At 44.2% G+C, this 25,354-nt stretch overlaps 1 protein-coding gene across 1 annotated transcript; it reads right to left on the minus strand.

The window, feature by feature from the left end:
- Window positions 1–4,374: 4,374 nt before the first annotated feature.
- Window positions 4,375–13,221, minus strand: TMEM254 (transmembrane protein 254). Its single transcript, XM_003994095.6, has 4 exons — window positions 13,064–13,221; window positions 10,626–10,729; window positions 10,377–10,436; window positions 4,375–6,068 (listed from the first exon to the last, which is right to left on the minus strand). The coding sequence occupies exons 1-4, from the start codon at window positions 13,151–13,153 to the stop codon at window positions 5,948–5,950; spliced, it is 375 nt and encodes a 124-aa protein (XP_003994144.2). The 5' UTR covers window positions 13,154–13,221; the 3' UTR covers window positions 4,375–5,947.
- Between the last annotated feature and the right edge of the window lie 12,133 nt (window positions 13,222–25,354).

Genomic DNA, 25,354 nt, shown 5'->3' on the forward strand with positions numbered 1-25,354 from the left:
AATCATCAACGGGTAGGGAATATGTGATCATGTGGTATTGAAGTGTCGGTCCACACATCTCTTATTAACTCAAAGGGAGGGAAAATACCTTTCACTGTGATGCACTGGAAAGGACCTGGCAGTGTTCCTCCCAGCACATTTAATTTCAGTCTGATAGTGAGAAGGCGGGCAGAATTGGGGGCCATTCTGCAACATAGCCTGGGCCTGGGCCCTTCAAAAATGTCGGTCGTTAAAGGCAAAAACCAAAACCAAACAAGGCAGAGAACCCTTCTAGGTTAAAGAGACTAAGGAAAGCTGACAACTACACATGTGTGATTCTGGACGGGATCCGGAACCCTCCCACCCCCATCATCCCTAAGGCTCTGAATGATGTTATCAGCACAAGGGGGGAGATTCCAATCTGAACTGTGTAGAAGATAACATTACATTTCCTGGGTGTAATAATTATGTAACACAACACTTCCGCTCTTGGGAGATGCGCACTGAAGGTGAAGGGCAGTGGTGTCTACAAAGACTCTCAGATGATTCAGGGGGGAAAAAAAGAAACAATTATATATGGAGGGACAAAAAGAGAGGGATAAGGCAAACACAGCAAAATGTTAAAAACTGGCGAACCTGGGAGGTGAAGGGTATATGGATGTTCTCTATACTCATCTTGTAACTTTTCTGAAGGCTTACAACTTTTCAAATAAAAGCAATGATATATATCCTATTTCTGTTCTTCTGGGAGTTGTACCTAGTTCCTCAGCTCACGTTTTATTACCCCAATCATTTTCCTAAACTGATCAGTATATTTCCCCTTAAAAAGGGAACTATTTCAATTTAACATCAAGACCAGTTAACTTACCGAGTGCCCGCCCTCCCCGCTACACACGCGTAACCCACACAGAACCTGCATTTCTGCAAGGTTTCACGTGACCCATCTGCATGGGTACATTTAACAAGCACAGGACGCATCACTGGTGATTACCAGCCTTCCAGTAAAACTATTGTTCAGTACGATACAGTGTATCAAGTTGCTTTATCTAGATTATTTCACTTACGTTTAGCATTCTACTTTCATCCCAGCCGCGATGTAAAATTGATGGAACTGAGGCCCAGGAAGGTGACAAACTTGCCTAAAATCTCGTGCCTGGAGCCAGGTGAAATGCCACACTTCAGTATCACTGCGTAGTGTTATACCCCTAAATTGTTAACAGTTTGCTGAATGCATCATTAATGTGCCTGGTGAGTTAGGTAACAACTGTGCTTTATTCTCATACGTATCAGAGGAAAAAAAAAATATAACGAACAAACCAAGCAGGGCATTTCATAGTTATTCTTCCCTAGGAAGATTTCTTAAAATGAATTCCTGTGTAGCATAGGCATGACCAGCCTTGCGGGGGTGGTCCCCACATGCCTGAGGGTTAGGGAACACTCCCTATCTTATCATTACTCTCCTTTATAGCAACATCAAAGCTTTGGTGGCAGTTTTTATCAACTAAGTTCTGTTTAGTAAGAACGGCTTGTGCAACCTGTTGGTACAAAGAAAAAGTGAATGTAACTCCCAGAGACAGAGTCCCCAGCCCCTGAAGGGGAACAACAGAGACATGGGCTGGAGGCAAGGATGGTGATTTAAAAAAAAAAAAAAAGAAAGAAAAAAGAAAGAAAAAGCTACACAAAGCCTGGGAGCTTGAGGCTGACCTTGAGGCTTCTAAGACCTCGGGCCTCCCACCTGGGCCCCAGGGTAACCCCCACACTCAATATATGCACTGGCATTGGGTCCAGCCCTGCCCGTGGAGAAGGGCCGGATCAGGCTACAAAGCAGGCAGTGATCGCCCTACTGTGGAAGGAGTTTCCCATCCTGTGGGCAGCAACCTCCTTTAGAGGCTTCCCCACTGTGTGTCCCAGCTCCCGGCCCAGAGAGACCCAATAATATCCAAACCCAAAACAACCTAGGGGCTGGTTCCACCTGGGGGAAGCTGCCGGCTCTCTCTCCCATTTTGAGAGCACACCTTCGTTTTAGGAAACTGCTTGGGGCTCGCTGTTTCCTTTTGGCTGGCTGTCCTTATTGCAGCGCGGTTCCCCCATGTGAATCGTCTCGTGGGAAATCCAAGGACTGAGACCTCCATTCCCACAATGCACTCTCTCACCCCTGACACTTACATGAACATTTCCCTGACAGTACTAGGGTGTCAAAGGCTTTTCCCCTAAGCCACCTTTATGCCTCACTACAAGCAAAAAGGAGGCAATCGGTAAACTCAATCCTATCAAGAAAGCCTAGTAGCCATCTTAAAATGGTCATAGAGGGGCGCCTGGGTGGCGCAGTCGGTTAAGCGTCCGACTTCAGCCAGGTCACAATCTTTGCGGTCCGGGAGTTCGAGCCCCGCGTCAGGCTCTGGGCTGATGGCTCAGAGCCTGGAGCCTGTTTCCGATTCTGTGTCTCCCTCTCTCTCTGCCCCTCCCCCGTTCATGCTCTGTCTCTCTCTGTCCCAAAAATAAATAAACGTTGAAAAAAAAAATTTTAAATGGTCATAGAAATGACAAATACAGTATTTTGAATAGGATTTTCAAATATCCGCTGTGGAATCAGAGGATGGTGTTCTTCCTCATAAAGAGAAATGTGAAATGACAATTAGTCTCTCACTTGTCTAAACTTGATGAAGAGAGAACCATAATTCCCAATTTGAGGCAGACAAGGAGCCTCGCGGACAGGTGTCTCCTGTGCTTACGCAGACATTACTCAGCTGCCCTACCAGCATCTTTTTGCCTGGGCCAATAAAGGGCAGATCAATATTTATGCCAAACTAAGAGCTTTAATTAACAAGGGTCCAGGAAGGGTCCAGGCAAAGATAAAAACGTGATTGCAGGGTTCTCTAATCTCAACGGCAGGTGCTCAGACTGTCCTTGTGTGTCTTCAGACCCTCCGTGTAAATACGTACAGCCCGCAGATGGCAAGCTGTTTTGCCAAAGACCCTCCATCTGGAATAGGACCTCTTAAGCCCAAGACTTGTTTTAAAACCATGGCTTGAGGGGCGCCTGGGTGGCGCAGTCGGTTAAGCGTCCGACTTCAGCCAGGTCACGACCTCGCGGTCTGTGAGTTCGAGCCCCGCGTCAGGCTCTGGGCTGATGGCTTGGAGCCTGTTTCCGATTCTGTGTCTCCCTCTCTCTCTGCCCCTCCCCCGTTCATGCTCTGTCTCTCTCTGTCCCAAAAATAAATAAACGTTGAAAAAAAAATTTTTTTAAATAAAACCGTGGCTTGAAAACATGTTTAGACATAGACTGCATGGAGTCCTAAGTAAGTTGAATGTTTATAAGGAGAAACTATAAACAGGTCTGTTACTATTTAAGTGGTGAGGTCATTAGTTTTTTCCATTAGTCCTTTCTTTTTTGTTCTTCCAAACTACACATGCTCCCAACATCTTCGGGGTAGGGGCAGGAGAAAACAGGTTAGTTTGTCTGCCTCCCACGGTTGCTTCCATTAAGGTGCTTCTGGTCCTTTCTCATCCAAACTCAACAAGGATGTTTCTCCCCTATCACCTTTACAGCTGCAACACAAAGCCAACAGGTCTCTGTATTTGTTTAGTTTTTGCTTCACAGGCTTAATTTCTATGCTCCTGGGCTGCAGAGGAGGGGAGACACAAGATCCAGCTGAGGTCTGGCCTCTCCACGTGATGTTAAGTTACTTCACCTCGATGGGATGCAGTTTATGGGTCCACAAAATGACCTACACTGTGTGCTCATTAAGATCCTTTTTTTGCGGTAAGCCATGATAATATCGCAAGTGAGATTATAGTTTATACTTTCGGCACTTAAAAGAGCACAAATATTCCTCTTGCCTGCTGCATAGACTGTATCAGATGCTGAATGAAATATAAATGAAAACAAAAGGGGAACACTCCCACAGTGAAAGGAGACACTCACGTCCACCGACGACTCTGTGCATGGAGGTAAACGGGCCCTGGGCAGCTCTGTAAATGTAACGAGGAGCATATGCCCTGCAACTAGGGCATTCTACGGTTTTTTTTTTTTTTTTTTAAACGTTTATTTATTATTGAGAGACAGAGACAACATGAGCATGGGAGGGGCAGAGAGAGAGGGAGACAGAATCTGAAGCGGGCTCCAGGCTCTGGGCTGTCAGCACAGAGCCCAACGCCGGGCTTGAACTCGCAAACCGTGAGATCATGACCTGAGCTGAAGTCGGACGCTTAACCCACTGAGCCACCCAGGCGCCCCTCTACGTTTCTTTATCCATGGAAAAAAAGCCTCAATATCTGAACTGTACGAACAGTTCCATAATAGTCTACCTAGAAAAGAGTAAAATCAAATGTGCGACAATAATGAAACTGACATACAAAAAAGTATTTGAATAGAAAAGGCAATTCACAGCATTTATTCAAGTTAATGCATTTTATTCAATGATCTGCCATATCGTTGCTGTCACCATTACTGTAATATTGTCATTACTATTTCTCTTTTGACAGGGCCATGTGTTTAAAAAATCTGGGTTGGATTTCCATGATGTTTAACTCTATGATTAAAAATCTGTCTCTTCACCAAAAGGCAACCCCTTCGCCACCAGAGAAACTGGAAAGACTGAGATTTAGTTGTAGAAAGTGATCACCACCAGAAACAATTCACAGTCCATCATCTCTCAGGGTTGTACTTTTACTTGGGGCCTCTTTAGGGGTGAGCGGGCTGCCTCTCATAAACGTTTGCTTAAAACAGGTAACATGCCCTCCTGCATCATAGAAGGAAAATAAGGTCTAGTCCCTGGGGAACAGATCCTCCTGGGAAGGAATCTGAATGGCTCCTAGGTGACTGAGCCATTCTGGCCAAGGTCAGGGGACAGAGTCAGTGACCCTTCTGCCCTGACCAGTCAGTAGTAAAAAGGTCTAATCAGGTGAATGGGAGAGGTAGTCGTTAGCTTCCAGTTAGAATCTCTAGCTCAGGAACATCTGTGTTAGGGTAAGCCAGAGCAGGAGGGAGATGTTAGAGTCTGGAGAAAATGACTAAGAAAAAGATACAGGTTTCCTAATGGGGAACCCACAGAAAGGTGGCGCTACCGGCCAAGGGCAGTCCTGTGCTTCTCTCTGAGAAGAGAATACACCGAGTGGGTTCTGCAGTTTTCATAGAACAACTGGAATGACACTGAACACGTGGAAAGTTACATCAGTTTCTGTCCTTTGTTCGGAAAACGCTGGTAGGACACCTGTGTGCAAAGCAATGGGCCAGGTGCTGAAACAAAAATAAATCTGTCTGAGATGTGATCCTGCACGGAAGGAGCAATCCAGCAGTGGCCTTCAGACCCTTGCACACCACAGAGTGCTATGTCCTAGAGGCCGCGTGGAGGGAAGGACGGCTTCGGGCTGGCAGGATCAGGGAAGGCGTCCCCCAATCCTCTCCTCTTGGTACTCAGCGTGTCCTCTGTGCCTCTATGTTACTGCTCGGCCTGGCCCATTCCATGCACCTGCTCATCTTTCTGATCTTTTCTTGGTGGTGTGAGAAAAGGAAGTTCAAGATGAGATCCTGCCTCACAGATGCCTACCGTGTGTGGAATTGAGGTGTCGTGGAAATGTCACTCTGTCTTGGTTCAGAAAGGTGGAAAAAACTGGCGGAAAAGAGAGCTGAGATGGGGTTTACTGAGAAGGTGGGAGCAAAATTATACCACCAGACAATTCTGGTGCACAGCTTAAACCAGACAACAGAATGAGCACCAGCACTGCCAACGACCTCAAGAAGGTAGCTGGAAACCCTCGGCCTAATAGTCTGTCTACAGAACTGGGAAGCTTAAATCCTTTCTTGTCATCCAGTCAAGCTCAACCAGAGCATATGAAAGAATAATGAATAACTAGACGGTCTCCAACTTCTGGAAAGTAGAAAGATCAAGTAAAGTCAGCATCTTCCTTGCCCCCAAAACAGTGAAGTGGAAGGCCAAAAGTGTAGAGAAAGCATTTGAATATCTTCCTTAAGTTTGTTTTTGGCGTTTTGGTCTGTAAGCAATTAAGATGGAGAGAGATGCCACCCCAAAGAGGAAAGTTTGTAGGAACCAGAGCACTTGAGCCCGACCGTCCGTGATGCCTTTAGACCTAAAAAAAAAAAAGAAAAAAGAAAAAAGAGAAACTTAACCACCAGAATTTTTATGTTATGGTTTCATAAGAGTGAGTCTTCCATTTTTTATTTTTTTAATTATTTATTAAAAAAATTTTTAAGGTTTATTTATTTTTGAGAGAAAGAGATACAGAGCACAAGCAGGCGAGGGGCAGAGAGGGAGGGAGACACAGAATCCAAAGCAGGCTCCAGGCTCCAAGCTGGCAGCACAGAACCCGACGTGGGGCTCAAACCCACGAACCATGAGATCATGACCTGGGTCGAAGTCGGACGCTTAATCAACTGGGCCACCCAGGTGCCCCTAGCCTTCCATTTTCTTAAAAAATGTATTCCTTCTAGGGGCGCCTGGGTGGCTCAGTCGGTTGGGTGTCCAACTCTTGATCTCGGCTCAGGTAATGAGTTCAAGCCCCACATCAGGCTTTGCGCTGACAGCATGGAGCCTGCCTGGGATTCTCTCTCCCTCTCTATCTGTTCCTCCTACTCTCTCTCTCAAAATAAGTAAAAAAACTTTAAAAATATATATATATTCCTTCTATCTATCTACTTTCATTAGGTTTATTTTTGCCATTTTCCTCTAGTTTCTTAACTCGCATGGTTAGTTCATTTATTTTCATTTTTCTTGTGCATTCAGGATGGTACACTCTTCCCTCAGATGCAGTCTGGCTACTGCCTAGGACATGGAATTCTGAAACTGTTTCTCGGGGCACCTGACTGGCTCAGTCGGTTAAGCGTCTGACTTCCACTCAGGTCATGATCTTGCGGTTTGAGAGTTTGAGCCCCGTGTCGGGATCTGTGCTGACAGCTCAGAGCCTGGAACCTGCTTTGGATTCTGTGTCTCCCTCTCTCTCTGCCCCTCCCCTGTCTCTCAATAATAAGTAAATGTTTAAAAACATTAAAAAAAAAAAAAGTTTCTCCTGTGACTTCGATGAGCGGAGGGTTAAAAAGCACTGGGATGCCTTCAGAGGAAGAGTTTTGAAGGTAGACCAGATGTAAATCCTAGCTTGGCCAACTACCAGCTGTGACGGCTGGGCAAGCCACTCCTCTCTTAGACTCCGTGTCCTCCTCTGAAAAACAGAAGTATCAGTATTTATCCCAGCAAGTTTGGGGATGATTTAGGAGATAACATACACACAGTGCTTAGTCAAAAGCCTGGCTCACAGAAATAATAAACACCCGGCTGCAAACTAAACTGCTTGAAACAGAGCTCAAAAGAAAATGGCCTAATGGGAGTGAATGGCTTGCCGGTCTCATCTGTATATAAATAAGTCTTATGTGGATGACTTCTAACTTAGAACAGTATACGTAGAAATGATATCGTTTTCCACACTAACAGATTAAAGGAGAAAAATCCTACGATCATCTGGATACATGCAGAAGCATCTGAGAAATGACAACATCCATTCTGAATACAAGTTCTCAGCTAACTTAGAAACAGGATGGAACTTCCTTACTCTAATAGAGGAGGTCTACGTGACTCTAGAAAAAACGGTGCAAAATTTGAAAGCTTTCCCTTTAATCAGCAACAACACAAGGGCCAGGATATATGAGGAATTCATGTTCATGCAGTATTATTTATAATAATAAAAAACTAGAGACTTCAAAGTCCATCAGAGGGGGGATTTGTGAAATACAGTGAGGCACAGCCATGTAACAGAATACTATGCACTAATAAAATGAATGAGGTAAATTTATAGGTGTAGACATGAAAATAGGCATATGCGACAATGGAAAGTTACGGAAGAGTTGATATCTACATTTATATATATTATGGTGGCTACGAAGTCAAACACATAGACCAATCTTTTCTCTGGTTAAAAAGGATTCACCAATTCCTTTTCATGGCTTGATAGTGTGATTTGGGAGGTTACAAAAATACATTCACTTAAATTCATTCATTCATTCATTCACAATTCAAATGGAATATTTATTCTGATGTACAGTGACTAATGATATACCGCAACATGTGACACCATAAAGAAATAACTTCAAGAACATAATGAGTGACCTCACCTCTCTATGCCTGCACTTCCTCTACCCTTCAAAAACTTGGATAGCAGGATGTTAAATTTGAGTCTTTTGGTTTTCACTAGAGGCTCCAAATGCCCATAACAGAACAGGCGTCAAATACTCCAACACTGTAAATTCGAGGGGTTAGACCACACGCCTCCAAGCTAAGATTTCAATGCAACGCTGAAGGGGCCAAGTGCTGCGGCATTTCCCGTCACAAGTCAGACTCAAAGAACAGCTTCAACAGACCCACTTGGAGAGCCTGACCCGAGTCCCCTGGAATTTAGGGAAAGAGATTAATATCTGACTCTAAAGTTAAGACTCAGGTAAAGCTTGCCTGATGGGAGACCAAACATACATGACTGCAGTGGGAAGTGCATGTATCTGCAGATTACCCCACTGGGAGGACAAGGAAGCTGTTACTGTGAGCCATCCAGATCTGGTGGAAGGCCACAGGCGTGGGTGGGCTGAAAAGGGACCCTGGCCCAGAGGCCCTAATTGAAGGGTAGAAGAGATCTCAGTAAAAGAAAACTTCCCCTCAACCACAGATCCTGAAGGGACACTGCAGGCGGCAGGCTGGAGGAGGCAGCGGAAGGAACCATCAAGGGAAATGCAGAAGGGAGACTGATCCCCAGTGATGGCTGCTTTCTCAAAAATCCACTGGGCCTCCGCCGGAGAAAACGAGCCACCACCGGGCATGCAACATCCACAGCCCCCAGCTGCCTGACCACAAGGCGGACCGTGCCCTGTTTCCCCAAACTTACTCCCACCCTGGTGGGCCACAAGCAGCTGTCGCTAACAAATAGGAAAAAGAGGTGGCCCGAGCGAGAAGACACTAACTACACTCTCTTCCCCAGGGCAGCCTCCTGAGCCCCAGCTGGATGAGAACAGACACTTTTGACTTTGGTTAACAGTTTCATCGTTTTAATAAATGGCCTGGACTAGACTGGATTACATCAGAGAGTGACTGGAAAACCTACGGAACCACTTTAGATTTCATCCACGGTCCAGTGGGAGGCAGACAATAACCCATAGGGTGAGTGTCACTGGAGAGGGGTGAGAAAGAATAAAGCAGCTTTCTGCTCCTCTCCTAGAGCGCCCAGTTTGTTTCATAAATCAGAAGACAGAGTGACATAATCTATTTGAAGCACTTAACAGGGGTCTGGCAGAGTGTGCACCCAATAAATATTAATTACTTTTATTATTAAAAGATAGTTGTTATAAAGTATCTTAGTTCTCACCTTTAGAATACAATAGAGGTGATAGTTCATCTCGACCAGATGCAAATTAATTGCAAAGTAAATTTGGCATGACGGTAACCATTGCTTCATGACAGCATGCTGTCTCTACACGCTTACGTAAAGTACTAATGGAAAGAGAATCTTTCCAAATACGCTCACATAGTATTAACTTAGGCTGGCATCTGCTGAGCAGGGTCTAGTTCAGAGACTTTTTTTTTTTTTTTTTTTTTAACTTGCAGAATTAACCCACAATTATTTGTGGAGCTTGAAAACAAAGAACATATTCTCATTTCTGAAGCAAGGCCTACCAAATCAGGATCTCTGGGTCTGGAAACCAGACATGTGTATTCTGAGAAAACTCCTCAGGTGATTCAGTCATGAAACTAGGACTGAGAATCTGAGAATTGATGGCCTATGTCCATAACTTGGCTCGTTTTCTTTTTTTATTAAAAAAAATTTTTTTTTAGTGTTTATTTATGAGAGAGAGAAAGAAAGACAAGAGCACAAATAGGGGAAGGGGCAGAGAGAGAGGGAGACACAGAACCTATAGCAGCCTCCAGGCTCTGAGCTGTCAGCACAGAGCCCGACGCAGGGCTCGAACCCAAGAACTGTGAGATCATGACCTGAGCCGAAGTCAGATGCACAACCAACTGGGCCACCCAGGGTCCCCTAACTTGGCTCTTTTTCAAACTAGAAAGCAAACTCCAAATCTTCTGTTCTAGTTGGGGCTATTCAGAGAATTTTTTTTTTTTTAATGAGAAAAACCATCTAAATTAAATAGCTCATTAATTGACTAGCCAACACAAACGAAATGAATCCATTTGTTAAATATTTACTGAGTACTCCCTCTGGGCTAGGCTCAGTATTAGGCATGGTGATTCAACCCTACACTGAGAATGCTCTTGGCCTACAAAGGCATGAATTATTTAAATGTGGCTACATTTAACTTACATTAGATACCAAGAGAAAAATGATAAAGACCTATTAAAAACAGTTACTTGCAAAAAATAAACAAACAAAAAAAACCCCAACACTTACTTGCACAAAACCATGGCATATAAGGCCTCTCCCACGTGAATCAGCCAGGCCAGCCAATACCTGAAACAAAAGTCAGCCTTGCTTAAGGTGATGGTTATCTGCTGATGAAATCTAACACAGAAACCTCAAAAAGAAAGGTGCCTTAATGTGAACCAGCAACACTCTTAGATATCTAAAGGCAAGTGCAGGCCTTCCAGGTCTTCGGCAGGGCTGGAGCTGGCCACACTCCACTTCCAGAGCTCTCCTTACCCACTGCGCAGGAGGGTGTGATGACGGTCCACCAAGTACTGAGTGAAGAGGCCCAGCGGCCCTAGGCTCTGGTAAGGAATACTCTGAGGCCAGAAGACAACCCACTGAAAGAGAATCAGAGGCACAGAAAACCTATTAGAGTGCTGAAATCAGCACAGGTTTATTTTTCAAAGAAACTATGAAATAATTCTACAAAAACAACTAAAGACCAAAGAAACTCTGAATTAAGTCATTTGGGTTTCCATTCTCCACTTGTTTTCTTTTTTTTTTTTTTTTTGAAGTTTTATTTATTTAAGAGAAAGAGAAGACAGTGCAAGTAGGGGAGGGGCAGAGAGTGAGGGAGAATCCCAAGCAGGCTCCACACTGTCAGCACAGAGCCCGATGTGGGGCTCGAACTCACAAAACTGTGAGATCAGGACCTGAGCCTACATCAACAGTCAGACACTTAACTGACTGAGCCACCCAGGTGCCCCTCCACTTAATATTTCCTAAAAGTTACCTGGTTGGGAGATTTATGACAAGGAAGCTGTGTGATTATCAGACTCAGTGTCCAGGCTGGATGACTCCTATTCTTTTTTTTTTTTTTTTTTTTTTTCAACGTTTATTTATTTTTAGGACAGAGAGAGACAGAGCATGAACGCGGGAGGGGCAGAGAGATTGGGGACGAAACAGGCTCCAGGCTCCGAGCCATCAGCCCAGAGCCTGACGCGGGGCTCGAACTCACGGACCGCGAGATCGTGACCTGGCTGAAGTCGGACGCTTAACCGACTGCGCCACCCAGGCGCCCCGATGACTCCTATTCTTAATGAATTCCTCCCAAAACATTATTTTTATACAGGTTACTAATAAATGTTTAAGTTTCCGCGTCCTTGGTAGCTTCTTTACGACAGAAGCTACAGCTTGAACCAAACCCCCATTTAACTTAGAATTCCTTCACTTCTTTCACTCTTCCTACCTCTAAAACTGGGAATGATCCACCTCAGAGCTGAAAAATATGTGAGTCAATATGTGAGTCAAGTTTGTGAAGTGCTAACACCAACTACCTAATCACATTAGGTTTGTGTAATCTGATCGACTTTCCTTTAATCTCTATGTTGTAACCTCTGCCGGATTTTTCTGAGAATAATTAAATGCCAACAGGTCCAAAACGTTATTGTCTCATTCAGATCTCAGGCAAGAGCAGGCCTACCTCTCCCATTATGTTGTAACACATCTAAAATTTAAATAAAGCTTAAAATATTACTGCACCTTCCAAAACCAAAGGGAATGGAAGGGGCAGCACCTGCCAGCCCCATAATATCCCAATTTGAGGTCCCCAGCGCTTTCCTCCATCTATTTTTCTAACTAGTCAGGAATGCAGAACCATAGAACAGAAATGCACCTTTGCAGAATTTCGGTTCAATCCCTCCATTTTACATATGAGGAAATCAGAGTCAAGGAGCTCAGATTTGACAACAAACAACACTGTGGACAGGACAACACACTTCTAAGCCCCAGTGTCCAAGGATCTCCCCGTCAAGATCCAAATAGATTTCCCTCTCTTCAAAATTATACCAACCTAGTCCCCACGCTACTTTTCCAGGCATCTTTCCTATTATCCTTTAAACGAACTGTCAGCCAGACAAAAGTCGCTCCTCTCTCAGCAGAGATCCCTTCTTCCTGATACCACATCTATGCCATAACATTTATATCCTGTCTATCCCTTCTTTAGGTTTATCCCCGTTTTCCAAACAATTCTAACTGCCTCAAACATTCTGCTTCGGAAGCCCTATTCTGAGCCGGCAGGCCTACGGCAGCCTGTCAACGTGAATTCCTCCTCGGCGAACTCTACTCACACCCGGTTATGCCGCAGTAAGTGTGGAGGCGAGAGGACGCAAAGGAGGGACGGGTGGAGTAGAAACCGTCCCGTGAGCCCACCTACCTTCCGCTTACGACAGTAACCTAGGCAACCGCCGGACGCGCAAGCGCGAGACCTCGCTGCCTGAGCTCCCCTCGCCCTACGAGGGCCTGGAGGGCCCAAAAAGATGCACCACCCCTCCCTACTCCTCACCGCGAAATAGCCCAGTGCCAGGACGGTGACCAGCGAGGGCAAACGTCTGGCTCGACGGAAGTAGCCAGAAGCAGCCCTGCCGGCCTCGGACTTCGTCACCACCATCTTGAAAGATCTACACACTGAATCGTGGGAGGGGGAACCATCCCCGCCCCCGCCCCCATCCCGACAAAGCCTGGGTAGCAGGTTTCTCAGGACCGCGAGAACCCGGGAGAGGCGCGGGCACACGAGTGCGCCTGCGTCTTCTTTCCCGGGCCCGGTCCCCGCCCCCGGGGCTCCGAGCCTTATTGCGCCTGCGCGACCCCTCCGGCCCGGCTGGCCCGGGTCCTGCGCTTGGAGGAGCGCTTGCTCCGCTCTTCGGACGGCTCAGGGCGGCCGCTGCCCTTACCGTGTAATACCCAAATGAAAGGATGATGACGGTGAACCACAACAGACTGCCCCTCTGGAAGTACGCTTTACCGCCTGCCGCTGTCCCCATGGTTGCGGCACTTCAGCGAGACTGCAAGGCGGGGCGCTCCGCTGCGCACGGCGAGGCGGGGCGGGGCCTGGGCGAGCGCTCCTCCCTTCCTCCTTACTCCCCGGAGGCTCAGGCACCTGCGTGTTGGGAAACTCGGACAGCGAGGCTTGCTGGCCTCTGACCTGCTGGGCCGGTCGTTGTCTCGCAGGGAACACCCCCTCTGTGCATGGCCCTTTCCCGGGCTTAAGAGGAAAGTGTTGGAATAGATGGTGCTTTCCGCCTCCAATAACCACGAGTCTGAGTGAAGGGATGCTTTTCCTCTTCATTAGCGAAGATGTATGGTATCATACTGCACAGCACTTGTGAGCAGGGGCTGTGGAATAGACGGCTTGAGTTTAAGTCCTGCCTGTGCCACTCATTTGTGTCTTAAGCCTACACTAGTCACTATTAAATAACAAAAATTCAAGTGAGTAATTGATCAAATTGGCTTTACTGAAGGATTCCTGAGTGGGGCAGCGCCCATCTAGCAAATCAAAAGGAGCTCTGCTGAGCTGCAGAAAAGGCTTTGGGTTGTTTGTTTGTTTTTAAGGTAGAGAGAGGGCATAAAAGCAATTTATTACCAAGGATTGCATTGTTTTAGGCAATGCATCCCTGCCAAAGGGTAAGGGGTTGACCGAGAAATTCCAATGTGGCTGGTTGAAGTTCACATCCGGGGAGTGGGATGGAGAATGAAACTGCAGTTAAGTTAGGTATTGAGTCTTGACATGGGGTCTGTTTCTTCATCTGTAAAATGGGAATATATCTATTCCTACCTCAGGGCTTTTCGGTGGATTAAATGAGTTAATACCTACCTATAATAACAGCACTCACAAAAGTGTCTCGCCCATAGTGCTTTATAAGTTTTGATGATAATTCCTGGGCCTTTGCATCAGGCCCTGTCAACATTGGAGTTACCAGTCCTAGACAGCTTTTCTTAGTACTAATTTTTTCCCATCACATCACTTTCTTGGTCCTCCTCTCTCTCTGAATACCTGTGCTTTTTCAGCTTCCTTTTTACTTCTTGTCTTCTAGACACAGGTTTTTCCCATGATCTTTTCTCTATATTTATAATCATACCTTTGAGATTCAATTTTTGCCTCCATCTGGATGACTCCAGCCTTAATGTCTGCAGCCTTAGCCTCCCTCCACTTGCCTGTTGGTCACCTTTACTAGGTGTTACACCGCACTTAAAAGACATGTCCACTATTATCCACAGGGTCAGTCCCACCAAGGCTCCCCTGTTTATGTTAATAGCCACTTCCTTCTTCCAGGAATCCAGATTCCCTCCCGCCCACCTTTGGCTGCCCTCATATCTAGTCAGCTGCCAAGAGTTCTGTTGATTGGGTAACATTACTTACCGTCCTTCTGGATTAAACCATGGCTTAATTTCTACTGCCTCCCTCAGTCATTCTCTCCTCTGTCCTACTTCTTCAACCCACATGCAATCCCTTTATCAAATCCGACCTACAGTAATCTACAAAGTACAGTCCTAACCCAACCTTTACCAAAAGTTTTCAAGAACTTCCCTAATTTTAGGCTATTGTTTTTCAGTATGCCTCTTCTGGTATTAGTCTGCAGCAAGGGAGATAATAGGAGGAATAACTCAGGATAAAAGTTGTTGAAGAGGCAAAATGGCTAGGGAAACCATATCTTCCACCATCATGCTCTGAGCCCAGCAAGATATGTAGTCCTCCGTGGCTCCCCTCCCCACACCCCTGATTATGGTGGGGAAGAGTGGTAGGGACATAACCAGGGGTCTTACCATCAGACCATCATGCACACATAAGGAATCCAGATGAAGGTACAGGAGATCTTTACTCAGATGTGAGTAGTTTTCGTCAGTTCATAAAGAACACACAGTTGGGGCGCCTGGGTGGCTCAGTAGGTTGGGCATCCCACTCCGGCTCAGGTCATGACCTCACAGATTCTGAGTTTGAGCCCTGCATCGGGCTCTGTGCTGACAGCTCAGAGCCTGGAGCCTGCTTCGGATTCTGTGTCTCCTTCTCTGTCTGCTCCTCCCCAGCTCACGCTTTCTCTCTATCAAAAACACAAATAAACATTTTTTTTTTAATCTAAAGACTTATCTCTTAAGAAAGAAACAAAGAAAGAAAGAAAAAACAGTGGTTTGAACAATATAGTGTCCATAGGGGTTATAGATAAATGGGTAGATTTGAGAGATACTGGGGCACCTGGGTGGCTCAGTCGGTTAAGCGTCTGACTTCAGCTAGGGTCGTGATCTCACGGTCTGTGGGTTCAAGCCCCGCGTCAGGCTCTGTGCTGACAGCTCAGAGCCTGGAGCCTGTTTCCGATTCTGTGTCTCCCTCTCTCTCTGCCCCTCCCCTGCTCATGCCCTGTCTCTCTCCATCTCTGAAAAATGAATAAACGTTAAAAATTTTTTAACGTTTATTTATTTTTGGGACAGAGAGAGACAGAGCTTGAACGGGGGAGGGGCAGAGAGAGGGGGAGACACAGAATCGGAAACAGGCTCCAGGCTCCGAGCCGTCAGCCCAGAGCCTGACGCGGGGCTCGAACTCACGGACCGCGAGATCGTGACCTGGCTGAAGTCGGACGCTTAACCGACTGCGCCACCCAGGCGCCCCTTCGTTAAAAAATTTTTAAAAAGATACTGAGGAAATGGAATTGTTGTAATTAGTGACTGACTGGATGTGGAGGAAAGAGGTAAAGAAAAGGGCAGTGTAAAGAACGACTCCCAAATTTCTCACTTGTGCAACTCAGATGGGAGGGTGCTATTTACTGAAGCAGAGAAGACTGGAACAAGGTTGGGGGAGAAAAGAATACAATCAATTTCAGACATGTTGAGCTAGGAGAGACTTCTGAGTGTAATTATCAAACAGACAGTCTTAGAGAAAAACACGGCACGAGGGAGACAGTAACTGGCCTGCTGACAATAATTTAAGTCATGGAAATGAATAGGTCATCTAGGGAAGATGTGTAAAATGGGAAAGAATAGGACTCAAAAACAGAGCCTTAAGGAATAAAATACTTAAGGTATGGATGGAGATAGGAATTAATTGCCAAAGAAATTTGTGGAAAACTAAAAATTATGATGTTGTAGAAACCGTCCAACAACTTCTTGAATATTTCCAAGAAGTTAAACACAAAGAGTCCACATGTGGGTGTATAAGGTTCCTTGCAGTATAGACTCGAGTCCAAAAGTAGGAGGAGGGGAATAAGTTAAGAGCCGAAGGCAGGCTTTGCTCATACCATCACATTCTGGTGCGGTGATATTGTCAAGGTGTGAGTGTGGAATACATTTCCTTTACTGCCTTGTTATCTTGAGTTACAACTTCTAAATGTTAAGACGTGGTATGTGAGCATTCATTTATATTGTTGCCCTGGACCCTGCAAATGTTAGAAGAAGGTCTGTTTTTTAATGTGTTAGATTTTTTTTATGTTTATTTATTTTTGAGAGAGAGAGAGAGCACATGAGCAGGGGAGGGGCAGAGCGAGAGGGGGCAGAGGATGCAAAGCACAGAACCCAACACGGGGCTCGAAACCACCAACCATGAGATCACGACCTGAGCGGAAGTCGGGCGTTCAACCAACTGAGCTACAGAGGTGCCCCACATGTGTTAGATTTTTATTCCTATGTACTAGTGGTCTACAGATAGGTTTACCTGTAATTTCCTCGGATTTGTACTTACCTTGGATTTGTAATTTCCCGCAGATATCTCAGTTCAGTCCCCACTGCAGAGACAGTGATGTTAATTTCCCTTCAGCAACTTACCCCCCTCCACTTTCTATCCATTACTCAGTTTCATTTTGTTTCTAGCCCATTACCTGTCTGACATTATTGAATTATTTGCTGCCTTGTTTATTTTCTGTCCTCCCACCCCTCCCAGCTCCCACCCATTGGATGGATGTTAGTTCCACTGGAACAGGGATTATAAGCATTGTGCTCACTGATGTCTCAGGATTTAGAACAGCACCTGAAATGTGGTAGACACCTAGTAATTTTCTAAAATGTAAATGAGTACTTTTATTTCTAAGTGGATACTGTGATTTATTTAAGGTATAAAAAATGGGTTAACCAAATATTTTCTGTAATATCACTGAGAGATTTAATAAACAGCTATATTGATATGCAAGTAGCATATCACTGATTTATCATGGAGATTTCTTAAGTAGTTGAGAGTTTTGAAAATGCTTTGTTCTCCTGGCCAATTTAAATCCTTCTCTAATCTTAAAATTACTATTTTTTAAATGTTTATTTATTTATTTTGAGAGAGAGATAGAGTGAGCAGGGGAGGGGCAGAGAGAGAGAGAGAGAGAGAGAGAGGCAGAGAATCTAACTCATGAACCATGAGATCATGACCTGAGCCAAACCCAAGAGTCGGACACTTAACCAACTGAGCCCTCCAGGCACCCTGTTAAAATTACTAATTTTTAAGATATTTCTCTTTCTAAATTTTGTAAGCATAAATTTAAGTTCCTCTTCTTTCCAATCATTACTATTTAATGCATTTACATTGCTTATTGAAATTTATTAATAAGTTGTTATTGTGACACTAATGATTGCTTTCAGACATAACCGATACTAAAAAAAAGAAATTAACTGCTATTTTAACTAAAATAGATGTAGAATCAGGGGTGCCTGGCTGGCTCAGTCGCTAGAGCATGTGACTCTTTTTTTTTTTTTTAATTTTTTTTTTTTAACGTTTATTTATTTTTGAGATGGAGAGAGACAGAGCATGAACGGGGGAGGGTCAGAAAGAGGGAGACACAGAATCTGAAACAGGCTCCAGGCTCTGAGCTGTCAGCACAGAGCCCGAGGTGGGGCTCGAACTCACCGACCGTGAGATCATGACCTGAGCCAAAGTCGGCCGCTTAACCGACTGAGCCACCCAGGCGCCCCTAGAGCATGTGACTCTTAATCTCAGGGTTGTGAGTTCAAGCCCTACACTGGGCACAAAGCTTACTTAAAAAAAATTAATAAATAAGATAGATGTGAAATCAGATAGAATAGGCAGATTTTTATTTTCTGAGCTTCTGAGGCAAGCTTAAACATCATGATATACTTCAGCATCGGTTTTTGAAAGCAAAAACTTAATCAGTTAAGAACATACTTCAGAAATAAAAATAACCGTCATAGAAACAGTGCTTTTCCCTACGAAAGTGCATTCATTAAATGTTTTATTTCACAGTCTGGCTGGCTCAGTCCAACTTCAGCTCAGGTCATTACCTCATGGTTCGGTTCATGAGTTTAAGCCCTGCATTGGGCTTTCTGCTGTCAGCGCAGAGCCCACCTTGGATCCTCTGTCTCTTTCTCTCTCTGTCCGTCCCCTGCTCACTCTCTCTCTCAAAAATAAAAAATAAACATTAAAAAAAAAGGTTTTATTTCACAGACTAGTATGTCAAATCAGTGTTCCTAGATGGTCTTTCTCAGAAGAAATTCCAGAAGCAATTTGCCTTCAATTACGGGAAGAAATAAGGGTGTTTTATTTCGCACAGCCCCTGGAATCACAAATGAAAATTTACCACTAAAATGGTAGTCATCTACTATTCGTTGTTTCACAAACAAATCATTCCACTTGGCTGCAAGTACGGTCAGGGTAAGGGATATATAGTGCTTGAAGCCTGCAAGGCTTGAGGGGGACTTTGCATTCTTGTTTCTAAGCAGCCCATTTCAAGGCTTCCTCTGTTTTCCCCAGCACCCCCAAAGCTACTCTCAGTGGTGCAAAGCTCCTTTGAGTACACAGAGGCTCCATATTTAGAAGCCATCTCTGGGAATTCAGGGTGTTCTGAGAGGAAAATTGGACTGTCAAGATTAAGGTGTATTAGTGAAAAGTTCTGTTAAATTTCTGTTGGGATGCTAGTCAGTCTCCTGAAAATTGTTAATCAGTTCAATTATGTAACACACTTCAACTTCAACACATGGTACAGGAAAAGAAAATGCCCTGGGGCATTCAGGAAGTCAGGGGAAATCGTCTAAACGAAAATCGTTCCCAAATAGTCTTTTAGCTTGATCTTCAATAGTCACTTGTTCTATCACGTTTGATAAGTTTGGGAAATCAATATTTAAAGCTCGGATAGCTGAAGAAGTATTAGAAGAATTCAGGAAATAGAATTAGGACAATTATTCTTTAAATGGAAACCCCTACTTGTAGTGCAGAAGACAATTTTAGCATGGATTATTAAACTCATGCTGGTAGCTTTAGCTCAAATTATTAAATAAAGAAATAATCCAGGGGCACCTGGGTGACTCAGTCAGTTAAGCATCCGATCAGGTCATGATCTCACAATTCATGAGTCTGAGCCCCACATCGGGCTCTGTGCTGACAGCGTGGAGCCTAGAGCTGCTTCTGATTCTGTGTCCCTTTCTCTCTCTGCCCCTCCCCAGCTCGCCCTCTGTCTCTTTCTCTCTCAAACATAAATAAACATTAAAAAAAGTAAAAGCAAAAAGAAATAATCCAATACTTTTTTAATATTTGAAGCCTGACTAACCACACTGTCAGCATTGAGCTAAATGAGTTACACTGTAAGTTATGCTCTATTCCTATTTATATTAAAATATTTTGTCTGCATTAAGAATATGGATCATATCAGAGTTGTCAAATATTAAAATGTCAATCCATCTCTAAATATTAGTGTACATGAAACGGTATGGGAAAGTATGTAGTACAGTGCCTAGAAAATTCGTGGTGGTCAGAAATGTTAACATGAATGAAATACTAGACAGAGGAACAGAAACAGATGATGTGATGTGACGACAAAAGTTAACCATAGCCTACAGATCTGCCCGTGAGTTTTACTCCTGGAGAATTGGATCGGGTAGGTCTAAAATGTGACTGAGGCAGCCTTAGTTTCTATTTCACAGCCAGGTCAGAGTTGAGAGTTGTGAAGGTCACATATAAGTAGCAGCACGTATTTTAACAAATAATTTTAATAAGTCATTTTGAGGAACTAAAAATTATAACATTTTAATCTTGGACCTATTTTTCTGTTGTTTTAAAAGAAGAAAGTTGATGTTAGTGATTCTGTTCTGGTTTAGAAAACATTTCTCTTGGCCACAGCTGAAGACTGTTGCCAGTAGGGTCGATGGAACAATTCACCAAGCTCACCTTGGCGAGGACACGTTGATCTTGGCTGTAATCTTGGGGTTTACATATTCAGCAACCCAATTTTATTGGTTCACTTAATGGATGATTAGACTTTAGATTCCTGCTTGTCAAAACCACTAATGACAATATGAACTAGAAAGATGATACCATATACTGGGGCTTCTGAGGGGCTGGGGAAAGGGAGCCTAGTTAAAGCAGCGGACTATTATAATAGAGTATGCTAGCAAAAGGAGGCTTGAAAGGGGTGCCATATTTGAAGATATTGGTGCAGTTGTGATGAACTCACTAGGGTCCTATAAAATCATTTTCTCGGGGCGCCTGGGTGGCGCAGCCGGTTAAGCGTCCGACTTCAGCCAGGTCACGATCTCGCGGTCCGTGAGTTCGAGCCCCGCGTCAGGCTCTGGGCTGATGGCTCAGAGCCTGGAGCCTGTTTCCGATTCTGTGTCTCCCTCTCTCTGCCCCTCCCCCGTTCATTCTCTGTCCCAAAAATAAATAAACGCTGAAAAAAAAAATCATTTTCTCAACATTCTCTGAACACTTTTGAGAGGACAATAACTAGTTTTGTAACCATAGGAAGACATCTCATTTTTATGGACCCTTGAGGTTCTTTGTAAAATCACCAGAACCTATTTATCTGAGCGTTTGGGGCCAGTTATTAGTCCTAGCTTCTACTGAGCTATTGAATTAGATTCTCCTACCAGTTCTAGCCGCTAAACAATCCACTTGTAGGCTTTTGCATACAGCTATCAGATGATCAAATTGCTCTTGAGTATATTGGGGTCCCTTTAGAAAAATGATTAATTATAACCTTATTTGTTTGCAGGATGTTTTTTGACTACGGGCTTTCCCTGGGAAAATATGGAGCCTTTTCTATTTATTTATTCGACAAGATAATTATATTTTAGGATTCCATCACTATGATTTTCCTAATAATATTGCCTTTCTTTTCTTACCTGATCATTTACTATGGATTTAAGGCCAATTATGCTTAAAACTTGGGGATGATTCTTGGGGAAGAATCTTGGGTGAGATTCTTTGGTTTCAGGGAGAAGAAAGTAAAGTTGAAATTTGAGCAGAGTAAAACATTAAAAACATTTTTTTAATGTTTTTATTTATTTTTGAGACAGAGAGAGACAGAGCATGAGCAGAGGAGGGGCAGAGAGAGAGGGAGACACAGAATCCAAAGCAGAGCTTCAGGCTCTGAGCTGTCAACACAGAGCCCGATGTGGGGCTTGAGCTCACGGACTATGAGATCATGACTATGAGATCATGACCTGAGCTGAAGTCGGACACTCAACCAACCGAGCCACCCAGGCACCCCTAGTAGAATAAAACCTTTTAAAGAGAGCAAGTTCAATTCATCATTAGGAATGAATCTTCAGGGGGGCACCAGGGTGGCTCAGTCGGTTAAGTTTCCGAATTCAGCTCAGGTCATGATCTCGCAGTTTGTGGATTCTAGCCCCAAGTCAGGCTCCCTGCTGTCAGCTCAGAGCCTGCTTCGGATCCTGTCCTCCTCTCTCTCTGCCCCTCCCTTGCTCCTGCGCTCTCTCTCTCATAATAAATAAATAACTTAAAAAAAAAAAAGTTTAAAACTTTTCTAGTAAACCCTTGTGGTTTCTTTGAAAAATGGCAATTGCTTAAGGTCAGTGTATCATCCTGACCCAAACTGGATTCACAGCCTAAAGCGAAATTTCGTTGAGATCAAATAACGCAATTCTTTTTTTTTTTTTTTTCTTAACGTTTATTTATTTTTGAGACAGAGAGAGACAGAGCATGAATGGGGGAGGGACAGAGAGAGAGGGAGACACAGAATCCGAAACAAGCTCCAGGCTCTGAACTGTCAGCCCAGAGCCCGAGGCGGGGCTCAAACTCACCGACCGCGAGATCGTGACCTGAGCTGAAGTCGGGCGCCCAACCGACTCAGCCACCCAGGCGCCCCAAATAAAGCAATTCTTGATCAGTCTAAATGAGAATAAGTTTTATATCTCCTCATACATCCAGACAACTCAAAAGTTTATTGATCAATACAAGCTATCTTCATTAAAAGAAAAACAATAGCACATTTGAATTCGACATACAGTGTTTATTAAGCTAACAAAAATGGATTCGTGTTCGGTTTCACTTTCATATAATATTGCTTACCTTAAACTTTCTTGCTCAGAATTGATTTCTGCTTTTTCTAATTTTTTTTTTCAACGTTTATTTTTTTTATTTTTGGGACAGAGAGAGACAGAGCATGAACGGGGGAGGGGCAGAGAGAGAGGGAGACACAGAATCGGAAACAAGCTCCAGGCTCTGAGCCATCAGCCCAGAGCCCGACGCGGGGCTCGAACTCACGGACCGTGAGATCGTGACCTGGCTGAAGTCGGATGCTTAACCGACTGCACCACCCAGGCGCCCCAATTTCTGCTTTTTCTAAAGGACTCGTCACCAACTTTAGGGAACCTCAGCTTGATCTCTTTTGGAAAACAAAGAACACGTTATTTCCAGTGTCTCTAGCTTAATTTCCAACAAAACAAAAAAACAAACATATCCTCAAGATTGGTACTTCACCTCCAGTTGAAGCACATGGAACTGACATACAAAAGATTTCTGAAAGCAGCAAAATTTAGCTGTAGGACGGCAATAAGGTGTGAAATCTGGGTTAAAAATTTAGTCTTGAAATGCCATAAATTTTGAGAAAGAATGTGGGAGGTTTAGGCTATGCAGAGAATAAGAAGTTCAATGGCTGCACTTTTTTCAGAGTTTTAATTGACTATACAATTGTGTTTATGTTAGGAGAAATTGTTACGGTTTAACATATTATTTTTATTTTTGATATTTTATGGCTAAAACGGAGTTAATAATTGTCTCTTAGAAGAAAAAGTCCCCGGGGCGCCTGGGTGGCGCAGTCGGTTAAGCGTCCGACTTTAGCCAGGTCACGATCTCTCGGTCCGTGAGTTCGAGCCCCGCGTCAGGCTCTGGGCTGATGGCTCGGAGCCTGGAGCCTGCTTCCGATTCTGTGTCTCCCTCTCTCTCTGCCCCTCCCCCATTCATGCTCTGTCTCTCTCTGTCCCAAAAATAAATAAACGTTGAAAAAAAAAATTAAAAAAAAAAAAAAGAAGAAAAAGTCCTACATCAGAGCCATCCCCTCATAGCTAGGTTGTCAAAAGTGAACTTTAAAAACTAAAATTCTCAGGGCCTGGGGGGCTCAGTTGGTTAAGCGTCCAACTTCAGCTCAGGTCACGATCTCCCGGCTCGGGAGTTCAATCCCTGCATTGGGCTCTGTGCTGATAGCTTAGAACCTGGAGCCTGCTTTGGATTCCGTGTCTCCCTCTCTCACTCTCTGCCCCTCCCCTGCTTGTGTGTGCTCTCTGCCTCTGTCTTTCTCTCAAAAATAAAAAACAAACATTAAATAAATAAATAAATAAATAAATAAAAGCCATAGAAGGAAAGCTAGAAATTGTAGCTGCATCTAAACTGAAAACTTACGCTTTAAAAAAAAAAAAAAGTTTATTTATTTATTTTGAGAGAAAGAAAGCGAGTGGGGGAGGGACAGAGAGAGAGGAGAGAGAATCCCAAGCAGTCTCAGAGCTGTTAGCGCACAGCCCCACCCAGATCTCGATCTCCTGAACCCTTGAGGTCATGACCTGAGCCGAAATCAAGAGTCAGACGCTTAACCGCCTGAGCCACCCGGGTGCCCTGAAAGCTTCATTCTTATGAAGGGCACCATAAAGTTGAAGGACTGGGGAGGGTAGAGGCTGCTTTGAGGCAAAGAGGCTTGAGCAACGGAATGTAGAAAGGGGCCCAGAGCAACCCCCTGGCTGAACACTGACAGGCCCCTCAGGAGACCCACCTCAAAATGTCCACAGGCCCTAACTGACCAATCAATGGGCTACGTACAACCAGGCACAGTTACCAAAAAAGAGAAGATTCCATAAATCCCCATACCTCCTCACCTTCTGCCTTTAAGTACAACCCCGCCCACTGCCTCTGTGCCCACAGCCTCTCCTCTGCTGTCCTGCTCACTGCTCCCTTGCAGTGTATTCAATAAATGTCTCTCTCATTTGTTCTGCTTCAGGTGAATTTGGGGGCTCTTATCTGATCGGGAGAGACACCCCATCTAGACACTACAAGAAGGAATTCTTCGATGTACACGTTTTGACAAATTAGTAAAGGGTATAAATCAGACATCCTTAAAAAAGAAAACTTGAGGGGCGCCTGGGTGGCGCAGTCGGTTAAGCGTCCGACTTCAGCCAGGTCACGATCTCGAGGTCCGTGAGTTCGAGCCCCGCGTCGGGCTCTGGGCGGATGGCTCAGAGCCTGGAGCCTGTTTCTGATTCTGTGTCTCCCTCTCTCTCTGCCCCTCCCCCGTTCATGCTCTGTCTCTCTCTGTCCCAAAAATAAAATAAAAAACGTTGAAAAAAAATTAAAAAAAAAAAAAAAGAAAAAGAAAACTTGAATGGCCAAGAAATGTGAAAAGATGTTCAACCTTCATGGCAATTTGGGATGTGCAAAATAAAGCCCAAATAAGATACTGTTTTGTTTTGTTTTTTTTTTTTTCCCATAAGACTGTTCTACCAGGTATTAAGACACACTATAGGATCACCTGGCTGGCTCAATCTGTAGAGCATGTGACTCTTGATTTCAGGGTCACGTATTCAAGCTCCACATTCGCTGTGGAAACTACTTAAAAAAAAAAAAGAAAGACACACTATGAAGAACTATAATAATTTAAAACATTTGGTATTTGAAACCCAAATCATATACATCAATGGGAAATGATACTCAAGAGACACATCTGATAAATACCCAACCACTTATTTTATGATAAAGGTAACATTTCAAAATATGGAGAAAAAAGTGAAGTATGCATTGACTTAGGATGACTGGTTATCTATTTGGGGGGAAAATATTTTTTTTTAATTTTTTTTTTTAACGTTTATTTTCGAGACAGAGAGAGACAAAGTACGAACGGGGGAGGGTCAGGGAGAAGGAGACACAGAATCTGAAACAGGCTCCAGGCTCTGAGCTGTCAGCACACAGCCCAACGCGGGGCTCGAACTCACGGACCGCGGGATCATGACCTGAGCCGAAGTCGGCTGCTTAACCGGCTGAGCCA

This window comes from Felis catus, chromosome D2, assembly GCF_018350175.1.
Source record: "Felis catus isolate Fca126 chromosome D2, F.catus_Fca126_mat1.0, whole genome shotgun sequence".
NCBI lineage: Eukaryota > Metazoa > Chordata > Mammalia > Carnivora > Felidae > Felis > Felis catus.